This window comes from Drosophila rhopaloa, unplaced genomic scaffold (genome assembly GCF_018152115.1).
Source record: "Drosophila rhopaloa isolate 14029-0021.01 unplaced genomic scaffold, ASM1815211v1 contig_3, whole genome shotgun sequence".
Lineage (NCBI taxonomy): Eukaryota > Metazoa > Arthropoda > Insecta > Diptera > Drosophilidae > Drosophila > Drosophila rhopaloa.
Window position 1 is genome coordinate 24204069 of NW_025335123.1, and position 23306 is coordinate 24227374.

Here is a 23306-nt window from a genome sequence, read left to right on the forward strand (position 1 = left end):
TTAACGGGCGGCAAAAAGGTGCAAAAGAGATGGGGAACCGTTGAGCGAAAGAGACGGCGAGATGAGAGCGCCCAAGAAAAATGACAGTCGAAGCTGTTTGGCCAGCGGCCGATCTATTTAATTAATTGCTAACAAGTTGAAAATGTTTAAATGGTTTATGGCGCAGAAAAAGTGCAAAAAAGAAGGCAGGGATCACAGCATCCTTGGTGGTAGCCCTTTGGGGTGTTTTTTTTTTTTTTTTTTTTTTGGAAACACCAAGACAAATTGTGATGGCTTTTGTTGTTTAGCTGGCTTTTGGATTCCCCCTTCGTTGTTAACCCGCTGTTGACTTGGTGGTCTAAAGTGTCACCTTGTTTTGAGGGGATACAGAATATTGTATCCTTTACGTAATCTGGGATGGGATCAATCAACTGATCACCTTTTCAACTTAATATTCATTTTATGGATCAGTTCGATGGCTATACAAACAATCCGATCTAATTTAATTTTATTACTATTAATAGACCAATTAAGATTAGAATAAGAACATATAGAGATGTCTAGAAAAAACATTCGTACATTTATAATTTATTAAAATAAAATAATGATGTGTAGAAACTAAAACTTATTTTACAAAATAATAATATAAAAATGCTTATTATTATCTATCTTCCAATCTATTTAGATATTTAAATAATATTCAATGAAGTAAAAATATGAAATTCCTCTGGTTTCTGGATAATGAAGTGACATACTCACCTTTCTAAAATCACTCTGTGATTTGGCCACCTGTCCTTCATTGGCCTAAAGCTCAAAGTGTTGTCAGTTTGGTGGCCTCAGTCAGTTGGTAACATACACACATGCAAAACTCGGGTGGCTCTCGAGATTCTTGAGGCCCAGGGAACCAGTCCTTGGTGCATCCAATAAAAAGCCGTCCCAGAAGTGGCAACATCGATGCCAACGCAACTCGGTCGTGCGAATCGCATTTATCAATGTGAAAAATGAGTTGTGAGGCGGCAATTATCATTAAAAGTAACATGACTGCCGTCAACGACCGAGATGTTGTCTCCTGTTTCAGGAAAAAGAAAAAAAGCCAGGGGAATATGCGCCCCAGAGAGATGGAAAGAAGTAGATTGATCTAACGCTAATTAATGATTAAGAACCCAGGCAATTTTTCGGTATAAATTATGCAAACGCGGCACCCAAAACAAACAGAGAATCCAAAATACCGAATGAGTTTGCGGTTCGTACATATTGATGGCTAAAATCGCAGCAGGTTATCAGGAGGTTACCGAAAAAAATAAATACATAACAACAAATACACCCAAGACGAGTAGCACACGCCGACAATTCGCAGAAATCCACGAGATACAAAGTGCAAGATACAAGATACTTGATGGGATTATTTCTAATGCCTGGCGCTCGCTGTTGTTACAATTTCGATTTCCTTGGAAACCGAAATTATGATTGTTTTGTTTGGTTACTTTTTGTGGTATCCTTGCATCCCCGATCTTTCCTGATGTAATTTTTCACGTGCGGTTTTTTTTTTTCGTTCGATTCTCGCCGGTCAAGATGCAATTAATCTAAATCCAATTATAAGACAAAGCGGGTCAGGCCAAGGGCCATTAACCGAAGTCAGTGTATTGCAACCCGTATCTGTATCGATTCTCTTCTTTCCTTTGCATCGAAATCAATACGTTTAGCAGTCTTTTGTTTTGGGGGCGAAAAAGTGGGGGAGAAGACAACTTGCAACCTTTTGGAAGAGCGGATCACTTCCTTTCGCCGGCCCCCAAGGGAATATATATGGGCAAGAATCGGATTCGGATTCGGATTCAGATTCAGATTCGGACCATACAGACAGAGGAAAACGCTGCATATCGTATTACACTTCCACTGGGACTCGAATGTGGATGGGGATTTCGCTTTGCTGCGGCTAACAAGATGCATGAAGTGTTTAAATTGGTGTTGAACCATATTACCCCTTGACTGGCCTCCAGGGTGAACGAAAAGGAAAATGGTTCGCTTTGGAAGCGAGTGGGATCCAATCCGGTCAATTAGTTCTCCATGATGAGGAAAAGCTATGTTTTTGATTTTTAGGGTACCTTTTGTGGGAAATACCTCGCCAAATTGTTGGCTATTTAACAGATAAATGTCTTCAAAAAAGGTGTTGTAAGCCATACCTTTATTAAGAAATGACAATGTGTCATAATAGACATAAATTGTAATTGCTAAGAACTTGTCACAGAACTCATTTTCAATTGCCCTGCTTAACCTTGAACACCTATCCATATAATAAGTATGTGAAAGACATCTTCCAAGTAGACCCACATCATAGAACCTTCTATTGAAAGAGGGGAACCCTTCTTATGCAACTAAGCCGATTGGAACCCTTACGAGTTAGAATTTTTCCTACCGTACTCCACAATTACTTGTACTTATAACCCTAAAAAATAGTTTAATACAGACCACACAGTCTTGAAGTATTTGGGCGAGCAGCACTCCAGCGATAAGTATCTCCAAATCGACGATTTATGCGACTTGATTCCCCCGAAAAACCAAGAGGATCCCGCATTATTTTCCGAGTGTGTGGGTGACTTTGATTCGACGGCAGCCCCCCAAAAAAAAAGGATATTAGAGGACAATGGCGTTAAATATGAAAAATTGATAGACTTCCAGGATAAAGTCAATGATATTTATGACTTATTTAACGGAGGAACGGCACTCACATCTCTCTACTTCTCTTCATTATATAGATATCTACCCCGTGACGCGGCATTTTTTGAGCCCTATCCTGCGGTCGTTAATAGCCCTTGGTATTTGTTACTCTTTTTATTATTTCTCCATTTGCTTTATCTACGCGAAGGCATCGGGTGTCGAGGGAGGCGAAAAAAAAGGACAAGCGAAGGATCAGAGAAGTCCTCTTGTAGGTTTCATAATTTCATATTTCTCGGGCCCTTGTGTTTTGTGTTTGGTCATCGCAGTTTGTGGAAATTTACACCACCGTCCACGTATATCGTATATCGGTGCCTTAGAATCTCTCTAGAGGGTATTTTATTCCCCGCCCCTCGCCATCGAATACCCCGATTATTGTTTTGTTTTTTTGCCCATCTTTTCAGAACCCAAAGTGCTGGAACGTGTCGCTGTCTTTAATTGCCATTTATGCGGCCTAATGATCGACGTTCATAATAGCCACAGATCCAGACTCACTCTGAAATGAGTTGTGGAGGGTAACATGGTGCAGATAAGGTGGAATTAATAGTTAAGAGCTACCAAATCTCAAAAGGCTAGGAATGGTAATATATATTTTTATATAGCAGCAAAAAGTTTATGTTGTATAACTAGTTTTGAAGACAAAGTTAAGTTTACATTTATGCTGTGTACTTAGAGAAGTGTTATATAAGCGGAATATACAAGTATAAATATAAATGTATAAATATCTAAGTATTTCCTATTTTAAAATTTTAAAGAAAAAGTAGCATGATTTGTAGATAAATAGCGCGAAATCAATAAATAAGATATGAATGCGTATTAAAAGGAATTAAATTTAAGAATTACCATTTTATTTTATAAGTTAAACAATTGATTTGGCTTATGATCAATGGTGTGATTTAAATAAACAATTCTCCAATTTGGGTTGTATTTTTGTTGCAATGCTTAAAAAAGACTGGAAGAGAAAACTCTTTCTTTTCTCCAGCCTTAATTGGTTTCAGTGCTAAGAGGATGCTTTCTCCCCGAAATCATTGTGCAGCCCACAGCCTTCGATTCCTGATCCGTGGACTCGAGCTATTTGCGTGCTCGCCGGCTATTTAAATGCCATCTCCGATCTCCTTTCAGTGGACACGCGTGGCTGTCATGCGATCCCAGGCCAATTAGCCGATCCGAAGTTGAGCCCCCAACCAAAATAATAAGAGAAGGCAGAGAATTTGTGGCGAAGTGTTGATAACTTCATCTCAGTCAACCGAAGGGCTAGTTTAAAAAATGAAAGGCATGGAGGCAAGAAGAAAATAAAGCCAAACTAAGTGGACCCCACAGGAAATGCGCTAAACACATTTTAATTATACACAATCTAGCTGATTAAAATGCAATTTGCAATCAGAGGGGGATTTCAATTGTGGCATGGATGGATGTTGCATCTCTCGGATGAGAGAAGCAGCTGACTCTTCTTGGGTAAATAAAGTCATTAAAATGGGATCAAAATTATGGTCCAATTACGTTTTTGGGTGGCCATCCAGCCAGCGAATTTTTAGGCGATTTCAATTACCTTTTGATCATGGCCATTAGCCAGAAATAAAAGGATCGCCAGCGAATAAAAAATCTGGCGAAATTTGAGACACAGGCACATGCCAAAGAAGGCATTGTTTTGGCCAGGCCATGAAATTTGCCACGGCCATGAAACCCAAACTACTGAAAAACTAGAGGATACAGTAGCTTAAATCGGTTGGCTACTGTGCAAAACGAATCCTGAAAACTGGCCAGCTGGCCAACAAGTAAGTGCACAGATCACAGATCACAGATGTTTGTTTTCAAATCGCAGTTGACCTTGCGACCATAACTAAATTGCTGACCATGGATTTCATGGCTAGTCCAAATATTGACACAAATGTGAAATTAATTTCACTACAGTTGAGCGAAAATCAGTTTCGCCCAGTGGGAGATGACGCGCAAGGTCGAAGCCACTGCCTCATTCGATGCTCATTGGATTCTCCTCATTTTCCCTACACTGCCTGCACATTTCGATATCCCCCTTACTTTAAAATAAAAAGCCCAACTTCAATGGGCATTTATGAATGAAAATTTCGCACGCTTTCAGCCAGCGAAAAAGTGAAGACTGGATCTTCAGATCCCAAGCGTTGGAGATGGGGGACAGACACGCGAGTCTGCGTCTCAAGACTGAAGACTGAAGACTGTAGACTTGGAAGACTCGAAGACTGGAAGACTCGGAGACTGAGGCTGCACCTGATAATTGACAAAACCTGCCAGTTTTGTGGGCTTCTTCCCGTCTCTGGTTTGCTTTTTGGGGGCCCTTGGAACGGGAAGTGGGCAAGACAGCGACATCAACTGCAAAAAAGGAAAGGAAGTGGGATTGGTCTGGAAAAGCGACTTGGGAATACTCTTAAATACCAATTAAAAGCCTTCAGAAAGAATGAAATTATCTTGCCTTAATAAAAAAAAATTGTTACAGAGTATAAAATAGAAAATAGAGAATATTTGTGTTTATAAATATGTTCCTTTAACTTACATTTTTCTATTAACATGTATAAAATATTAAGATAGATTTTTTAAGAATTCCAATATAAAAGATTTATCAACATATCATTAATTTTAAATAATGAAATAAAATACTTAAAAATAGTTTCCAGTCTAAAATTCGAAGCAAACTCAATGCCAAGGCAAAATAAAGAATATTTGTGTTAATAAATATAAAACATTTTTTAATAAATACCTATAAAATAATTTGATAGATTTTTTAACACATCATTAAATTTAAATAATGAAATTATGATATATAACCAACGACAATAAAATACTTAAAAATTGTTTCTAGTCTAAAATTCGAAGCAAACTCAATCCCAGGGCAAACAAACTCCCGAACAGAGTATATTGACTGAAAAAGAGCCACTGATCTTGCCCAGAATCCTGAGAGTTTCTCAGCGCAAGCGCCTGCATTTCATTTGTGCAAATGATTCAATATTGAGGTTTTTCAGACGCTGCGGTCGACGGGCGATGATTGCCCGTAAGGAAAACACAAGATACAAAAGGATGAGATATGTTTGCAGGGGGGTTTTGGTTTTTCGAGGAACTGGCGCACATTTGTTTATCCAGTGCCATCTCTCCACGGCCGACATGTGTATCTATGCATCTAAATATTTGTGGAGTGAAAGGATCATCGCGATGATGATGACATCAAAGGGTCCTTTTGCATGGCTATCTATCACAACAAATATGCATATCAAGTGGTCCTTATTTTGTGTTGGTCATGGCGCAATCCTTTCTTTCAACTCCCCGATAAACTCTTGAACTCTTTGGATTTTGGCCTTTAGATTTGGTTTTGGTTTTGGGTTTGGGTTCGCGTTTCGGGACTTCTTTGTACGCGTGGCTTGTGGGGAGATGCCGCAGCATCCTGCGCCAACGGGTAATTACAGATCATGATTTATGGCCAGCTGACCCGGCCCCACCAAAAAACAAAATAAAACCAAAAACAACACAAAAAGGCCACAAAACCATCGATCGATCAGTTCAGCTCTGTCCGCCCATTTTGGCCCCTTTGGGCAACTGAAAAACTCCACTGCAGATGCGTCTCTGTTCGGCTTTGTTGTGCCTTTTCGCATTTTATGCAAATAAAACGAACAGCAGTGCAGAATCCAGCGATGTGTTTGACAAAAGTTGAGAATCTCGAGCAACGCCACCGCAGAGATTGATGGACCCAAAAGCCAGCGGACTTCAAAACTATTTGCCGCATTTTCACACATGGAGAAACAGGGAAGTTAGAAACATTTATCATCTTAAATATAAACTTGCAACTGAAATACGATTTATTTTTATTTTTTAGAGCTTGATTTTTAAGGCTATTAAAACAGAAAAGGTTTTTAAAATTCATAGACTTCATTTTTAATTTTATTAGAGGGAAAATAACTTTTAAATTCGAAACATTTGCTGTTTAATATACTTAACAAATATTTCTATTGCTACATTGTATATTTGACTTTGCAATAGTAAAGTTAGTCTAGTATTTAGTCGAATAAATGCAAGTTTAAATTTATTCCTTGATTTGATGTATTCGGTTTCCTCTGTGCATCGTCCAGCGAACTAATTGTTTGGTGTTTATGGGCAAAATCCATATAATCCATCAAAAAACATCTCAGACGTTTTGCGCTACGTGTTGCGGAATTTCAATGCGAGATCTGTGAGCAAATTTCCATTTTTTTTTTCGTGAGATTTGAAGGAAGAAGGGCACGTGTGAGATGGCCAAAGATTGGGTTGTCATCGTTGTCATGGTTGAGTTTGAATTTTGGCATTGAATTTGTGGCACCGAAGAAATGCCTTCTTCAAGTGGCTGGCAATTACGCTGAGGCAACTATTTCTCTAGTGCGAACTGGAACACGCCCAGTGGCAAATTGTTGTGTGTTTATGCAGCACGCTCTAATGGGATTATTTCTAGACCAAATTTGGGATAATCGCAAACTCAAGAACTTAATTGGGAGGCCCACACATCGCTGGTGGTCGATGGAAAACATTGAATAAACAAATCTATGGGAGAGGTGTGTTTCTAGGGAGGAACTTATCAGAAGGTTGATACAAGATGTTTTACAGGAAAAGGGATCTTTAAAGAAACTTATTTACTTCCTAGAAAGTCATGTTTAATACATTAAATAAAATATACAATATATGTTTAAATAAACACACATTTCTTTAACTAAATTATAAATATATTGAGCCAAAACTTAAATGTATTTATAAGAATAAAAGAAGATATTATGTCTTATTAACTTATTTACCCAAATCTTAAATCACTAATTTTGTAAAAGCCTCAGGAAGAAGGATTAGCCCAGCGAAGTGTTGTAAAAATTATTATGCTGATCCTGGATTTTCTCTTTCAAATAAGCCTGATATATTTGAGGGAAAGGTGCAGAAATAGGGGAAGGGTTGATCTATTTTCCGCGATTTACCAATTGTCCGTTCGCTTATTAAGTCCCTTTTTTAGCCAGGTAAACCCTTTTCCACCCGGCAGGTGGAATTCGAGGTCCTTTGGGCGAACAGGTCAGTCAAGATGGGAAGTCAGGGTCACGGATCGCGGGTCATAAACCCAAAAAGCAGCGAAAACAGGCTCTAGGAATTTCCCGGGCCCCATAAAACCGTTTTGAATGATGGGAAAGTGGAGGAACGAAGTCCGCGGATCGCGGATCATCATCATGGGATGGAAAAAAAGGGAACTGAGGCGCCTACTTAAACCAGAACCCGGGGAATCCGAGACACAGAGACAGAGTTATCACATTTGGTATGTAACTACATTTATCACAACCTAATATGACAACTCAAATAACTTTTGCCTGGCGAAGTCGCGACTTGCGACTCGCTGCCTTGATTTCTTCTGGCTGGCCGGCTTGTCACATTTGGCTTCGCTAATTGGAACATATTTTTATTTTATCCCCTCTGGCTCCCCAGATGATGAACGTTGCACGTTTGGCTGCGATTTATGCATCCTCTCCCCGAAAAATAAAGATATCAGCCGGGGAGCTGCATCATCTCTTGCCAAATAGTTTTGAAAGAGTTGCTCTAAATCGCTTATTTTAGAATGTTGAAATATTCGGATTAAAGTACCTTCTCGTTCCAAATTTCATACTTATTTTTGCTTTTTTAAGTAGATTATTTGCTAAATACATTTGTTTTCTTTAAGTATTTCCTTGGCATATATTTTTTATTCCAGTTTACTAACAATATTTATTAAGGGAATTTCTTCTGCAAATGTTGTTGAAATAATTTGAATAGCTTCTTAAATATTTCGTGTCTTGCCATTGGTTTTGGCTTAAGTTAGGATATGGCTTTTGTTCTGGTGGGGAAAGGGCAGTGTGTGGGCGATTTTCACCCGCGGGTCCTGCATCAATAATTCATAACGCTAATTAATAACGCCCCAGTTCAAATGCGTTGCGTGCGCCGCGAGATGAAAGGCCTGAAATGCCGACATAACAGGATAATGAACCCCAAAAACTTTGGGCCTTATTGAAATTCAAATAAATCGGTAACGCCGAACGACGCCTGCAACGTTTTGCTGTTTTGATTGCCTTGTTCTGCTCGATGTCCTAACTTTTGGGGTATAATAATAGTTTCAGAACGTTTGGGAGTTATTTGATTTCATTTTTTCATAACAAGTTTGCCAAACACTTCTATGAAAGATAGTAATTAGTAAGTGTAATAGTTCATAATTAATTTATATGAATTATTATACAATATACAAGTGTAATAGTTCATAATTAATTGATATGAATTATTGTACAATATACAAGTGTAATAGTTCATAATTAATTTATATGAATTATTACATTTGTTTATTTCATAGAAGTTCATTTACGTTATAAAATTATTAACCTTTTTAAAATCCAAACAATTGTTTACTTCAAAAATATGTGTGCTTACAAAGAATTTTTGAATTTGATATATTTTAAATTCATTACATAGATTAATATTTAAGTTAATTAAGTAAATGTATTGTTACTTCATGTAAATACAATTGCAAGGGTATTTGACAGTCTGTCTTATCCTTTTCCAAATTCTCTGTTGTATTATTTAGTTTAGCTTTCCTTGTTGGTTGTTCTCCTCTTCATTTTACTTTATTTTTGTTGTTGGCTATCTGGGCGTTTGCATCGCGCCTAAGGTGTAAAAATAAATGTTTCAAGTAACAACTTCTTAAAGAGCTGAATTATGAGCTAAGCCGCGACTGGCAATGTGGACTTGAGCCATCAATCTGCGGTCCTGAGTCCTCGAAACCTCGGACGAGCCTATAATTTGGTCAAATATCTGGGCCTGATTGATGTAGGCGGCTGGTTTTTTTTTATGTGCCACAATGTTGCTGGCGTGGCGCGTCGAGAAATCTATTAAACAACATTTTTAATTCAGACCCAAAACGAAATATACAAAAAAAAAACGAAAGCAGCTGAAAAAAATTGTGGTTCTTTCTTTCGAAAGAACCAAAGGTGAAAGTTCTTCCGGCGCTGAGCCTTAAGCCTTGCCTACAGTGAACCAAAATCCAGAATCCAGAATATGGCATCCCAGAGAACCCATTTCCATGACCCGAAACAATTGCATTGAGATGTCAAGTGTCAGCGTTGACATTGAAAGAAAGGATCCCCGGTTCCCGATCCCGATCCCTTTTCATTTCCTTTGGAGCATCCAGCGATCCCAAGGACAATGCGTTCCTTTGTCCGCGATGCCCTTTAATGTGTCAAAATATAGTCCATGGACACATTCTCCCAGGCGTTTGTTTTTCTAATGCAAAGTGATTTATTGTCTGGCCAGAAGAGGTTTTATTCGAACGATCTGACATCTTGGTGCGTGGGAGCGAAATGGTTTATTGTGTGACTCGAAAGGCTTTTGCTTTTCTCCTTCTCCAGAAAAAGAAAGTGCCTAAAAGTGGTGCAGAGGACTATATTATAAAGCCATCAATTTGTAGGCAAAACACTCAGAACAAAGGTTGGGCGTTTCTCCTGCCGACAGGATTTGGAAAATGGAAAAATGGAAATTATAACACATGACATGGTGATCGGATTATAACCAAATACTCTTCTTGAGATTCTGAGTCGGATATTTACAGGCTTTGCAATTAGATTCGTCTAGAACACACCTTTTAATATATGGGAAAACAGTCATTGTTTACCAGTAGCCTTCAAGTTACTCATTTATGTTTTTTCATTCTGCAATATTCCTTTGTTAAAGATTAAAACTTTATGGATGTCAGAAATATTTGTATACCCTTGCAAAGGGTACCAGAGCAGAAGGGCAATCGTTGCCTTGACTTTCCCCTTTGGGTAGCAACCACCTCCAATATGTGTACCCAAGAATAATAGTATCTTTAAGCTGCAAAGTACCCTTATCCAGATAATTTCCCCAGAGCCCCCCTTACCCATAAAAATGACTTAGCAAAAAGTTGATAAACACGCAAATTAATAACAAATGCGAACGCCATCCGAATGAAAATATAGCGAACACTTTTCCACTTATCCGTATTTATGTTCCTAAAATACGCACATCAGTTGTAAAATAATGTCAATCACTTCCATTTATCAAATCTCCCATCTTATCAAATGAAAACAAATTAATATCAGACAGCATTAGGAATACAATATAGATTTAGTATTTTTTTTTAATATTCAAATATTTCATACTTAAACAGTGCGACTTATAAGGACTTGGGCCTTATCATCATTTCAACAAAGGTAAGTGATTCTGGAAATCCATTGAATAAGTTCCAAATAATTCCATTCCAAGCTTTGTCATCTTTAAAGTATTTTGCATTGAGCGAACTGAAATTTTAAGTGATTATAGTAAGAAGATTTAATAAGAGCATAAATAAACAGGTATACCTACATAAATGAACGGCTGCCGTGCCACCATGCACCGTAACCCATGGCATAATTATATTCACTATTACCGTCATTATCCCGATCAAATGTGGAGAACTTTTGGTTCTTACTGTTTATAACGGAGTCTCCGGCTGTACCAGAATATTTCCCTAGATTCTTCAACTCGTAGAATTCCTTTTCATTCCCGATCTTAAAATCATCGTATTGAGCGTAGGTCCTGGATCCATCAACCTTTCCAAGTTTAATGTAGAGTTCGTGGGGTCGTGCCTCAGTCATCCGATGCAATTTTTCCAGCCCGATGAAGAAATCTCTACTGACATTCCCAAATCCAGATTTATATTCATTCCAGGTTCGATTGAAGTTCTCGGATCCGTCAACGCGTCTCTCAATTACTGTCCAACCAGGTGGAGAAGTCGCACATGGCACTTCAAAGGGTTCAAGACCCCGAAGCTTTATTTGGTAAATCCCATTGGGACTGTCACTCGGACAAGAGTCAGGTAAAATGTCACAATATTTATGCAATTCAGAAACCTGACTAGATAGTTCTGATTTTGTTTTCTCAATCGCTTCAATTTGAGTCGTAAGGGTCGAGATTTGTTCATCTCTTTCTTTAAGTTGGCTTTTGAGTTCATCGTTGGCATCGGCTACTATTTTAGTCTGTACAAAATGATTTAGAACAGGCGTTAAAATAATAATCATTGCATTCGTTTTCAATATTTGAATTAGTTGGTTAGTGCAATAAATCTTAATTGAGCTTACAAAAGAAAGTATTGATAATATTGCCATCGATTCAAAACAAACTAAAAAAAAATAGTGTAATGAACTTTCGTTGATGTATTATACTAGTTTTCTAAGAACGGTTATAGTTGTGTGTTAATTTAATTTAATTTAATGTAATTTAATGTATAAAATGTACCTATAAACAGAGATAAGCAATTTCGATGGACTTTCTAAGATTTCTATTTGTCTGTTAGTCTGAATGTCTGGCTGTATGTCTGCTATCCGTAACTCACCGTCCTAAGTTCCACCATTCTGTGTAGTCTCACATCCAGCTTGGCCTGCAGAGCCTGAATTGAATTCGCGAAGTCTTCTTTGTGTTCCTGCTTGTGTCCCGAATCGAATCCGGCCTTCAGTTCTGCCTTGATTTCATCCAACGTGCGAATGTTATCAGTATCGTTGAAAAGCGCGTTGAGTGCGGACAGGCAATAGGAGCCACACTGTCCGGGTTCATCTTGGAGAACGCACAACAACTGACCCTTTGAATTGAAGGCAATGTAAAAGGTTACACTTGGTAAAATTAATAAGCCAAGCAAACAGGATAATAGTCTCAACATTTTAAGATGTTCCATCCACTCAAATCGAATTCAAAAAGTGTACTGAAATGAAGCTGTAAGTTGAAATAACAACGAAGCCTAAAACATTAAAAAATATAACATATTCTTATCGTGGCCGTCCAAGTCTCACATCCGTCGGCCAACAATAGCAAAATCCCTAATCACCAAATATGTATATGTATGGACCAGCATATAAATGGAAATGAGCTAATGTTCTTATCGCTATATTTTTGTTTAATCATTTGGAAACCAAAAAACACAGTTTTTAAGGTTTTTATTAAAACTAAAAAACAAGGTGAAACATAACTTACCGATCGGAAATCCCAAAACTTTGATGTTTGTAAAGCTGCGAAGTTGGGATTTTTTATAAGTATTAAGAATGCATCATATGAATAATTTTGGAGAATATAATTTATAGAATATTCGGCAAGGGCTCCGCCCGAAGTTAGCTTTCCTTTCTTGTTTTTATTGAAGTTAGTGTTTTAAGTAATATCCGTACTATATACTATGGTTTGATTCGCTAAAAATCTGTGTTTTTAGTTTAATTTTTTTTTTTTTTGGGTCGATTATTCGATTATTTTCAATGATCCGGCGTTTTGTTATTAATTAAATTGTCTACATCATCTATCAAGTATTGTGTATTGTAGTTGAATTAATTTCTTTATTTTCCTGTAGATTAGTGAACTTAAAAAATGCAATGTCAAATGTTTCCCAATAAAACCAAGCTTGTTACTCGGATTTTTATGTATATCCCCTTTTTCTCGTTTAGATAAGTGAAATGGGCATTTCTTTTCTGGAAGCCTCCACACTTGACCTTGGCGTGAATGACGTGTTTCAGGGCCTCCCTTCACGCCCATTTCCGCTCCTGAATTAAGAATTCATTTGAATTAGCATATATCGCAGAAATGTTTGCGCTCGGTCAATTGCGATAAGGTTTTGCCGACGCTACTCCCTCAACTTTGTCCGTTTGTATAGCACGTGTCAATTGGGGCGTACTTTGTGTTTTCTATGCCTGATTTTACCTGCGGCAATTTGAATTTCTCCAGGCTACCTGAAGGAAAGGGCAAGGGCTGACTTTAAGACCAGGGGCCCACTAATCTGGGCTCTGTGTTATTTGGGATTAGTATTAACACTTTACGATGGCTCTGAGTGGACCGCATAAAACCGATGGCCAGCAACCAGTGCCCGCACATCCCGTATTGTTATACCCTTGCAGAGGGTATTATAATTTTGGTCAGAAGTTTGTAACGCAGTGAAGGAGACGTTTCCGACCCTATAAAGTATATATATTCTTGATCAGGATCAATAGGGGAGTCCATATAGCCATGTCCGTCTGTCCGTCTGTCCGTCCGTCCGTCTGTCCGTCTGTCCGTCTGTTTCAATACCGTTTGCGAGCTCAGTTTAAAAGCTAGCGATCTGAAACTTTCACAGTCGTCCTAAAACAAGTGTACGCAGATCAAGTTTGAAAACCGCCCCGATCGGATGTCTATATCCTATAGCTCCCATAGGAACAATCGGCTATAACTTGCAAGAATGGAAGATATTTCGCGCAGTGTAAAAGCTATTGACATAAATCTTTCCAAATCTTATTTTTTTATGCGTACCTTGATCAGAGTAAAAGCGCGTGACGATCGGACGTCTATATCCTATAGCTCCCATAGGAACAAAAGGGTAAAATCGGTTAAAATTTAATGATTTTTAGGATATTTCACGCAGTATACAAGCTATTGACATGAATCTTTCCAAATCCTATTTTTTTATGCATACATTGATCAAGGTGAAAGCGCGTGCCGATCGGACGTCTATATCCTATAGCTCCCATAGGAACAATAGGGTGAAATCGGTCCAAATTTGATGATTATCAGAATATTTCGCGCAGTGTGTAAGCTACTAACATAAAATTTTCCAATTCTTATTTATTTACGCATATCTTGATTAGGGTAAAAGCGCTTGCCGCTCGGAAGTCTATATCTTAAAGGAGATAGGAAAAATTGTTAAAGGCTGCGAAAGTATCCCTTTTTTTCTATTTGTATATGACATTTTTGCAGTATAAAAGCAATTGAGTTGAAACGATGCAAATCTAGTTTACTTATGTATACCTTATTCCTTTCGCTACCTTTTCACTTTTAGCAATTTCGTCAAAGTCTGCAAGGGTATTAAAACTTCGGCTTGCCGAAGTTAGCTTCCGTCCTCGTTTTTAATTTGTTGTTTGCTACCTCAAGTTGCACATAATGCCCCCATGATGCAGATAATGTGGATCCCTGCGAAATGCAATCGAAGTGCAAGTGCTACCCGCATGTCTTACCAACTTCATTATAAGCGGGCTTCTCTGCAGGAAAAAATAAGAAAACTTGATTCTGTTATGATTTTTGCTTTATTTCTTTGACCAAAAACTAATTAACATTTAGTTGTATTTCCAAAAAAAAAAAGTGTTGTATTCGTATATTTTATAAATATATATTTGATACTGGTTTCTGGGCTCTTAACTTATACAAAAAAATTAACTTATAATAGGAAAAAAAATGTGTGTGTGTGTGTGATTTTCGCATGAGTGTGTTATTTACAAATTGAGGCACTTGGTTCAACTCAACATTGACTAGAAGAGAACAGGATGTGGTGGGGGATTGGTCCCGAGGATCCTCGGGATTGCTTCACTGCTCCTGCCACTGAGAGATGTAGTCCAGGAGGAGATCCTCCTCGTCGGGCGTGCAGTCCTCCTCGTCCAATTGAAAGTGTTCGTAGGGTTCGAATTTTAGCTGGAGCTGCGAGTGCGTGTGTCCTTCGCCGTCGAGATGGTCGAGGTGATCCAAGCGGTTGGACAGTTGCTGGGGAGCCGCCTCATAGGTGCCCGAATCGAAGGACATGCTGGAGTTGAAGGAGGAGGTGGGCGAGTGGCAGGTTTGTTGCTGACTTCCTCCGTTCTCGTTTCCATTTCCACTGCCATTTCCCGGCAAGGATGTGGCCACCAGATTGCTATTCAGCGAGATGGCTGTCAGCGGTTGGTGGTTGAACTGCTGCCGCTGCAATTGCTGCTGTTGCTGGAGAGGATTGGCGTTCTGATAGTAGGTGCTGTTGTTGTGGTTCGAGGAACTGCAGGTGCTGCTGCTGGAACTGTGGCTGCTCGACTCGTCCAGGAAGAGCTGCAGTTGGCTAACCGCATTGCTGGCCGAGGAGCTGCTGCCACTGCCACTGCCCCCATTCAGATCATCCACCAAGTCCTGCAGTCTGCGAATATACTCGACGGCAATGCGCAGTGTGTCCACCTTGGAGATCTTTTTGTGCGGTCCTCGACCACCGCCCTTGGTCAGATCCGAGATGATGGACTGCGGGATGTGCTGTCGCAGTCGGGCGAAGCTGTTGTTCACCTGTTTCACACGATTCCGCTCCCGGGCATTGCGTCTCTGGACGGACTGCGACTGGTCCACGTTGTAGGGAGCCGGCGACAGGGAGCCATTCGACAGCGATGACACCGACTCGGAGGAGGACCTGGCCAGAGCCATGCCCCTGGGCGTGTACTTGCGGGTCTTGATCGGCATCGCGGTGGCAGTGGCTGTGGCAGGAGCCGCAGGATGTGGCTGGTTCTGATTGCCGGGACTCGATGGACTGGGCGCCGGCATTATGTGTTGGTAGCGAAAGATCTTCGTGGCCGTGTTGATGGTCGTGGGAAACAGATCGTGGTTGGTCGTGGTCAGCACACTCGATGACATGGTTGTGATTTCTCTCTATTTCTTTCTTATTGGGTTTTATTTTTCTTTTTTCGTAAACACACACAGTTTTTCGGGTTTCTTTACGATCAACAGAAAAAAATATAAGTTATATACGAGGAGAGGAGAAGGCTTGAACTTGATCGTTTGACACCTTGCACAAGAATGAGTCCCTTCGTCCTAAACCCTCACGTTATGTACCCTTCAGGCTAGAGAGTCGCTCAAAAACCAGGCAGAGAAGCCGGCGAGAGAGTCGCCAGTCGGAGAGAGGTGCGTGAGAAGGAGAGTGAGTGAGGTACCTGTGCAGGTAGCATGCAGCCATACAGCACGATTGAGTGAGCCACAGGTAGTCTCTCGCTCTCGCTCGCGCTCTCCCTCTCCCATGTACTCAAGAAATCCCCCAGGAAAACTGTTCCCAGTCGAGCGGGCAGAACCACTCAAAGTAACCACTCAAACTCAAAAACCAACGATCAACTGCATTTCTGAGTGTTCTTTTCGCTGCGGCATGCCAGCTATTCGATTTCCGTGTTAATTAACTTAGCAAAAGTTGCGATCGCCAATTTCATGTGCAACTCACGCACGCCCCTATTCATTAGCGCCGGACGGATCCAAGGAGATCCCCACGAGATCCCCAGATCCTCCTTATTAGCCATGCAGAGTCAGGCCCTCGAAGGTGTTCGAACAATTTCACATATTCCTCTAATTAAATGATCAAAAGGATCACGGCTTTTTCACCCAAAACACGCCACAATACACAGACTTTCGGGATGTGACAAAAGTTTTGGATGGCACTCTACAGTGGATATTGCGATTTTTAGTTCTGTATGACTGCAAAATTCAAATAAATACTGTTGCTTAAGTATACAATAAAAATGTTGTTCAGGGTATTGTTTGACAAAATACTTGTATAAGATATAAAATATATTCATTTTGAGATATATTTTTTAAAGATTTTACTTTTAAGCTTGAGCTTATAAAATATGTTTGTGTAAGGTTAATACTGATGAAGAGGTATTATCCGACAAGCAGAGTTACATCCCCTTTCTTTTTGAAAGCAATACGCTTTTGATTTCCGGAAACTGTTACTTCCGAGTGACCACTGTATCGCCGCACTGGTCATCATCAGCCATTGACGATCGTGCTAAACGCCGACTGAGGATTGCAACTTCCGCTCGGTTCACAAAAGTCGCCTCATTTTGTCACGATCATCGATCGATGAGTGCGAGTGAGAGGGGGAGCGAGAATCGGCGGCCAGGTGTAAGTTATATTTTTATTGTTCTCAACTCGTTCCCTTTGTTTGTGCCAGCCTGCATTTTCATTTTGCAAAAATCATCGTCAGCAGTGGCACTTCTCCATTTCCATTTCCATTTGCCAAATCCCAGATCCCCGAAATCAAAATCAAAAACCGAAACCAAAGCGAAAACCGAAACCGAAAACCGAAAAACCAAAAACCTTTTCAAACATGACCAGCAAACGGCGCTTCTCTGTGTACTTTCTATATATCCTTTGACAATTTCCATTACCTTTTTTGCATGCTGCACTTTGTTGGAATCTCCACTCTTTATTTTTTGCATTGTAATGCCGGTATCGGTAGTTGGTTTCCATTATTTTGGCATCATTAACACGTGTATTGTTCCCGAGTGTCGCAGAATTTTTGGCAACCCGACTTTCTATTCAAATTTTCGCATTTCCCCAGGTTCCATTGTGGTATTTTTGATATATGCTGCGAGAAAAACCGGAGAAATGCTGGTGAAATGCCCAGAATAGGGTTGAAGTCCTGCGTCCTTTGTGGACTGGATGATCTATTGTGTCTGCGGATGTTTGACTGAAGTGGAATGCATTTGCGCAATGATTGATAGTTTTCGTTTTCTGAAATTTCTGAAGTGGTAGCTCTACCGATCGGCAAGATCGTGTGTTCTTCCCTTTGTTTCAGCACCTTTGATCGGTCAAAAGTCAAATCCCGGCCAAAGCCAAAGCACTCACATGTAAATTTCCCTCGTGCCAGTTGATCTTTAGCCCCGATCATTATCCGGCGATCGTATCGGATTCTACCTGATCCTCTGTAATCTTTTTCTTCATGTTAGGCTGATGATCTTACCAGGATAATGATCAATAGTAGCCCGAGATCATCATTCGTTCAAAAAAATCACTTGGACTTGGTGATCTTAAGGATCTTGGGTCGATTTTTCTGATGGTTCGAAAAATGGCATTGCAGAAAACTGCCAAATAACTGCACTTCTAAGCCCATAACTTTTTTTACAGACATCCAATTTCAAAGTGGCATACGTCAAAATGATTGTGGTTTGATTTCCTAAAAATCTGTGTTTTAGTTTAATTTTTTTTTTGTCGACTTTTTGTCATTTTTAATGATGTAACCACTTTCCAAATTTTCATAAATTGAGCTTGCAGAAAAGTGTCAAAAAACGGCACTTCTACTCTCATAACTTTTCTCACAGACATCCAATTTCAAAGTGGCATACTTCAAAATGATTGTGGTTCGATTCCCTAAAAATCTGTGTTTTTAGTTTAATTTTTTTTTTTGGGTCGATTATTCGTCATTTTCATGATTCAAAAATTGGGTTTGCAGAAAAGTGTCCAAAAACTGCACATCTAAGGCCATAACTTTTCTTAGAGAAATCCGATTTCTAAATGACATATTTTAAAATGGTCGTGGTTTGATTCCCTAAAAATCTGTGTTTTCAGTTTATTTTTTTTTTTTGGGTCGATTATTCGTCATTTCAATGATGTTACCCCTTTCCAAATTTTCAAAAAATGGGTTTGCTGAAAAGGGTCCAAAAACTGCACTTCTACTCTCATAACTTTTCTTACAGACACCTGATTTCAAAGTGGCATACTTCAAAATGATCGTGGTTTGATTCCCTAAAAGTCTGTGTTTTTAGTTAAATTTTTTTTTTTTGGGTCCATTATTCGTCATTTTTATGATGTTACCCCTTTCCAAATTTTAAAAAAATGGGTTTGCAGAAAAGTGTCCAAAAACTGCACATCTAAGCCCATAACTTTTCCTACAGACATCCGATTTCTAAATGACATACTTTAAAATGATCGTGGTTTGATTCCCTAAAAATCTGTGTTATCACTTTGGTTTTTTTTTTTGGGTCGATTTTTCGTCATTTTCGAAGTGGCATACTTCAAAATGATCTTGGTTTGATTCTCTAAAAATCAAATTCAAATTTGTTATTTTCTTTTGTTCTTGTTATAAGTTAAGCTCCCTTAAAATCGGTTATCTATTTATTCTGAGGATTTCCAAAATATATATTTTGAATTAACAACGATCCTGAGTGTTGTAATCCTGTGGCTATTCCACCGAAAAAACAATCCCTTGCCAGTGATAACCTGTATCGTTGGCGTTGTCCCGACAACCGGTAAACAACTTTTTTTGAGCCAATTTAGTTGTTTATATCCTTTTTGGCCGGACTTGAAACGCTTGGAAGACTGAAATGCGTAATTACTTTGATATGAAGCATAGTTCCGGGCCGCGAAAACGGGAAACGGAAAGGACCTGAAGGTGCGAGTGAGACGGAGAGCAGGGCGCGTGCGTTAATTGCGTGCGAGCAGGATGCAGGATATATGTACTATACGATATGTATTATATATGTATTTATATCCTGGTCGGAGGGGCGACTCGTGCGTTTTTCCAACGAAACTTGAAATGCAAAAATGAATGTTGAATGTTAATTGAAACGAGTTCCTGTTGCCAGGACCTGTAGAAGAGAGCAGGAGATCGTCAGAGGGGGATAAAGCGATATAGAAAGGGATATATAGACTGTGTCCGTACCACACTTAAATTATATATGATATATATATGTTGCAAACACTGCCAAATTTGTATCTATCAAAAGGACTAGTGGCGTAATTTATACAAAAACTTTGGGTAAAATATCTTAAATTATTATTAAACAATAAAACTTATTGAAAATCAAGCATCACGAATTCGAAGTATTGAAACATAGAGAAGTTATTTAGTGTTCTTGCAATAAAATTGTATTTTCAAAAGTTTTTGTTTTGTGTTAAAAACGTTTTACTTTTTAAAAAGTTTAAACTGTGTTTGTATTGTATTTGTATCTAATCCAAATAAGTTCTTTGTAATAATGTTACTTTTAACTAGTCCTTTTCTTGGGTAGTGCAGGCAGCGAAGCGTAGTGGCTGTGGTCTCTCCCCACATTTGGCTCAGTCATTTTCGTAGTTAATATTTTAATTAAATGCAGGAGCAGGCGCAGGCGCAGGACTCGCCTTCTCCGATCCCCGTAAAACTCCTTGGGATTGCTGGGCTATGGCGACGCGTGGCAGGTGTATTTAAGGCAACGAATTGGGACCGCGAAGGGAAAAACACTGGGCAATGGGGAAGTGGACGGGGCTTAGACAACCAACCAACTTCACTACCTCGATTTCTACCTTTCTTTCTCCGCTTGTGCTGCTGATGCAGCTGAAAAATAAACGAGCGCAGCACACCACACAAATAAAATGGAAACACACGCTCTCATTTGCTAGGGGTTGCTACTTCTTCTGCCCCGAGATGCACTTCCAGTATCTTGTCGACGCCACAAAATAGGGGAGCCGGAGTCGAAGTCGAAGTCAATGCCAGAAGATACAAAGGGCCGACGTGATGGGGAGATATTGAGATACAGATACCGCGCCAACGGCGCATTGAACTTTGCACGGCCCAAAAGTTCAGCTTCTTCGGCTCGTCATGCCAAATCAAACAAAAGGGGATCGGATTTGGCTTAATTCTGGCTTTCAGGGTAGTTCGACTTGGTCATAACGCTTGCTACTCCCATATTAGGGCTTGGTTGTGCTGCAGCTGTTTTGTGGAAGAGGCACTCCCAATCATCAGTTGTGGAACAACAAATACATAGTTTGCACCTGAAGACAGGGAGTGGCTATTTTTATATTAAAATGTCTTACTATTTAAGTACTAAATATAAATGTTGTAAAAATTTTTTGTGTTTTTTAAGATGCCGCAATACAAAAAGTGTCTTCCACATTTTCTTAAGCAAAAATTCCTTTGGCAATAACTCAAAGATTTCCAATTAATTCTATCTATTATTATATAAATAATTTTATTTTTTTTATGTTCAAAACTTCGTTGAAGATAAATAATTTTTTTATTTTTAAAACTTCGTTGAACATAATACCAAATTATTGGAAAAATATCAAAGATATCCAAACGGATCTCATTTAAATAAGTTAATCTTTTCGCGGCAGTCTTTCAAATGAAAACCTTTCACATCGCAAAACTTCAGGGCATTCAAAGTTCGAATTCGAGAGGCTTCCCTTTGCTTTCCCCAAGGGTTTGCTTTATGAGTAGTCGCGGGCCAAAAGAAGCAGGCTAAGTCTTTTGAGATCCAGACGAGGTTCGATAGACGGACAACTGATAACTATCATTATTTGTCGGGGAGTGTGTTTTGCTTTGTCCGTGTGGATTCCTCCAATGCGTTTCAATACGTTCGCCTTGCCACGTTTCAGTGTCGTCTTTCTGCGGTCTCGATCTGGATGATCATTGGACCCTGGGATAATGATGATCATGATCATGATCATGATCACTCCGAAGCGGAGGGAAAGAGAGGGAGCTAAGCAAAAAGGCAGTAGCACGCACCATTAGATGCGGTCTACACGGAAACATCTGCTCTTTTTGGGGTCAAAAACAAAAGGTGAGCGACAGAGACGACTGATGGGAAACGGAAAGAGATGGCAAAGCTGAAGTGGCGTGCGCCATTTTTTTTCGAAATGAAAAGTGTTTTGGAGCTCTACGATCTGCAGGTCCCCACAACATATATATAGCCATGCAAATGAAGCCATTTGGCCAGGCATATTTATGGCCTACACAGTTGCGCCTCATTAAATTTTAATCAATTTTTCGTGCTCCGCTTCCACGGATCGCAGACCGTAAATCGCAGTTTAGTTCGAGATTAGTGCATATAACGTTTAATTTAAAAACGCATAAAACTTTGTAACAATGTCGCAGACTAGTCGAGATGATCCTCCGATTCGAATCCCAGACTTCAACATTTTGCGCCTTTTATTAAACTTGACGGCGAATTCGAACTCGTTTGTCTGTTTTTATACCCTTTTCAGGGGGTAACATAAGCTTATTGATTCACTTGACCCCGCTTAATTTTTATATTCTCTGATGGATAGTTAGATACTTTTCTGATAAACTTATTTCCCTTTAATAGATGAAGTGTTTGTTCTGGTAAATTATGAAAAAGGGTATCTGAAAAGTAGGTATGTACTCATACATTTTTGCTACCCTTTTTTGTTTTTTTTTGTAGCTGGGCACTTCTTTTTTTTGCGCGCGACAGACCTTTATTGATTTTTAATGAAGCGAATGGCTGGCATGCGATCCAAATGAGCAAAAGGGATACGAATTTCGGGAAGGAAGGAGGGGATCTTGCAGATTAAATTACGGGCAGTGCACAACTACCGTCTAGCCAATAGATTTGCCAACAATTCATCAATCAGAAGCGGTATTAGAGCCAAATTCGACACCCTAGGGCCTCTAATTTGTGCTAATCCCTTTGGCAAAATTCTCCGGAGGTGTGAACAGCCACACGAGACAAACACAGGTGAGAAAATAAATAAAATAAGGTGGATGTAAAAGACGAAGATGCTGCGATTCTGAATGGCCGAGACTGGCATCCTATTAGTGGCAATTTTAAGCTGATTTACGCAGCAGCATGTTCCAATTAAAGTTCTCGCCTGAGCCTCTTAAAAACTCATTAATCACCCGCCTAACTACGTCCACGAATGGTTTTCGCACTGGTCCCCAGATCGATTTCCAAATATTGCAAAAAAAAATACAAAATACAGACGACCGGCGAAAAAGGTGCGAACCAATTTGCACCTCAGACGTGGCAAAAAAAAAAAAAAAGGGGCAGAGTCGTCCTTTGTCGAAGGGCAAGCCCAAGTTAATTTCTATGAACTCCACGCCTACTAGAATGGAAATTACCCTGGACAAGCTGCATTTGCGCAGACTGATCCTGGCGCCAAGTTAATGGATCAACCTTGGACTTTCCGACTCTCAAGGCTCCTCCTTTCGAGGACTCTAAGTTCGAGATCCTGTGCCTAGGATCGCCTGGGCTCTCTTCTGGTTTTACGATCCTCGCCAGAGTGGAAACTCAATATTCAGCAGCCCAATTAAACCATTAAAATCTAGACATGCACCAATTTAGGTGCCTTCAAATTATTCAACGACC

The 23306-nt window shown here is 39.5% G+C and overlaps 2 protein-coding genes across 2 annotated transcripts; both read right to left on the bottom strand.

Annotated features, from left to right (window-relative positions):
• Positions 1-10802: 10802 nt before the first annotated feature.
• Positions 10803-12420, bottom strand: LOC108046883 (fibrinogen-like protein A). The gene is made up of 3 exons (XM_017126834.1): positions 12068-12420; positions 11059-11711; positions 10803-10994 (listed from the first exon to the last, which is right to left on the bottom strand). Exons 1-3 carry the CDS (start codon positions 12401-12403, stop codon positions 10871-10873), a joined length of 1113 nt encoding a protein of 370 aa, XP_016982323.1. The 5' UTR covers positions 12404-12420; the 3' UTR covers positions 10803-10870.
• A 2448-nt stretch (positions 12421-14868) lies between these two features.
• On the bottom strand, positions 14869-16238 carry LOC108046885 (achaete-scute complex protein T4). Its single transcript, XM_017126838.1, has one exon. It carries the CDS (start codon positions 16093-16095, stop codon positions 15040-15042), a length of 1056 nt encoding a protein of 351 aa, XP_016982327.1. The 5' UTR covers positions 16096-16238; the 3' UTR covers positions 14869-15039.
• Between the last annotated feature and the right edge of the window lie 7068 nt (positions 16239-23306).

Bases quoted from the DNA above. Each gene is read 5' to 3' on its own strand.
- LOC108046883 (XM_017126834.1), bottom strand. From the start codon at position 12,403: ATGGAACATCTTAAAATGTTGAGACTATTATCCTGTTTGCTTGGCTTA. The intron at 11,712-12,067 runs GTGAGTTACGGA...CATTTTGTACAG, and splicing joins GAATGGTGGAACTTAGGACG to ACTAAAATAGTAGCCGATGC. The intron at 10,995-11,058 runs GTAGGTATACCT...TTAAAATTTCAG, and splicing joins CACGGCAGCCGTTCATTTAT to TTCGCTCAATGCAAAATACT.
- LOC108046885 (XM_017126838.1), bottom strand. From the start codon at position 16,095: ATGTCATCGAGTGTGCTGACCACGACCAACCACGATCTGTTTCCCACG.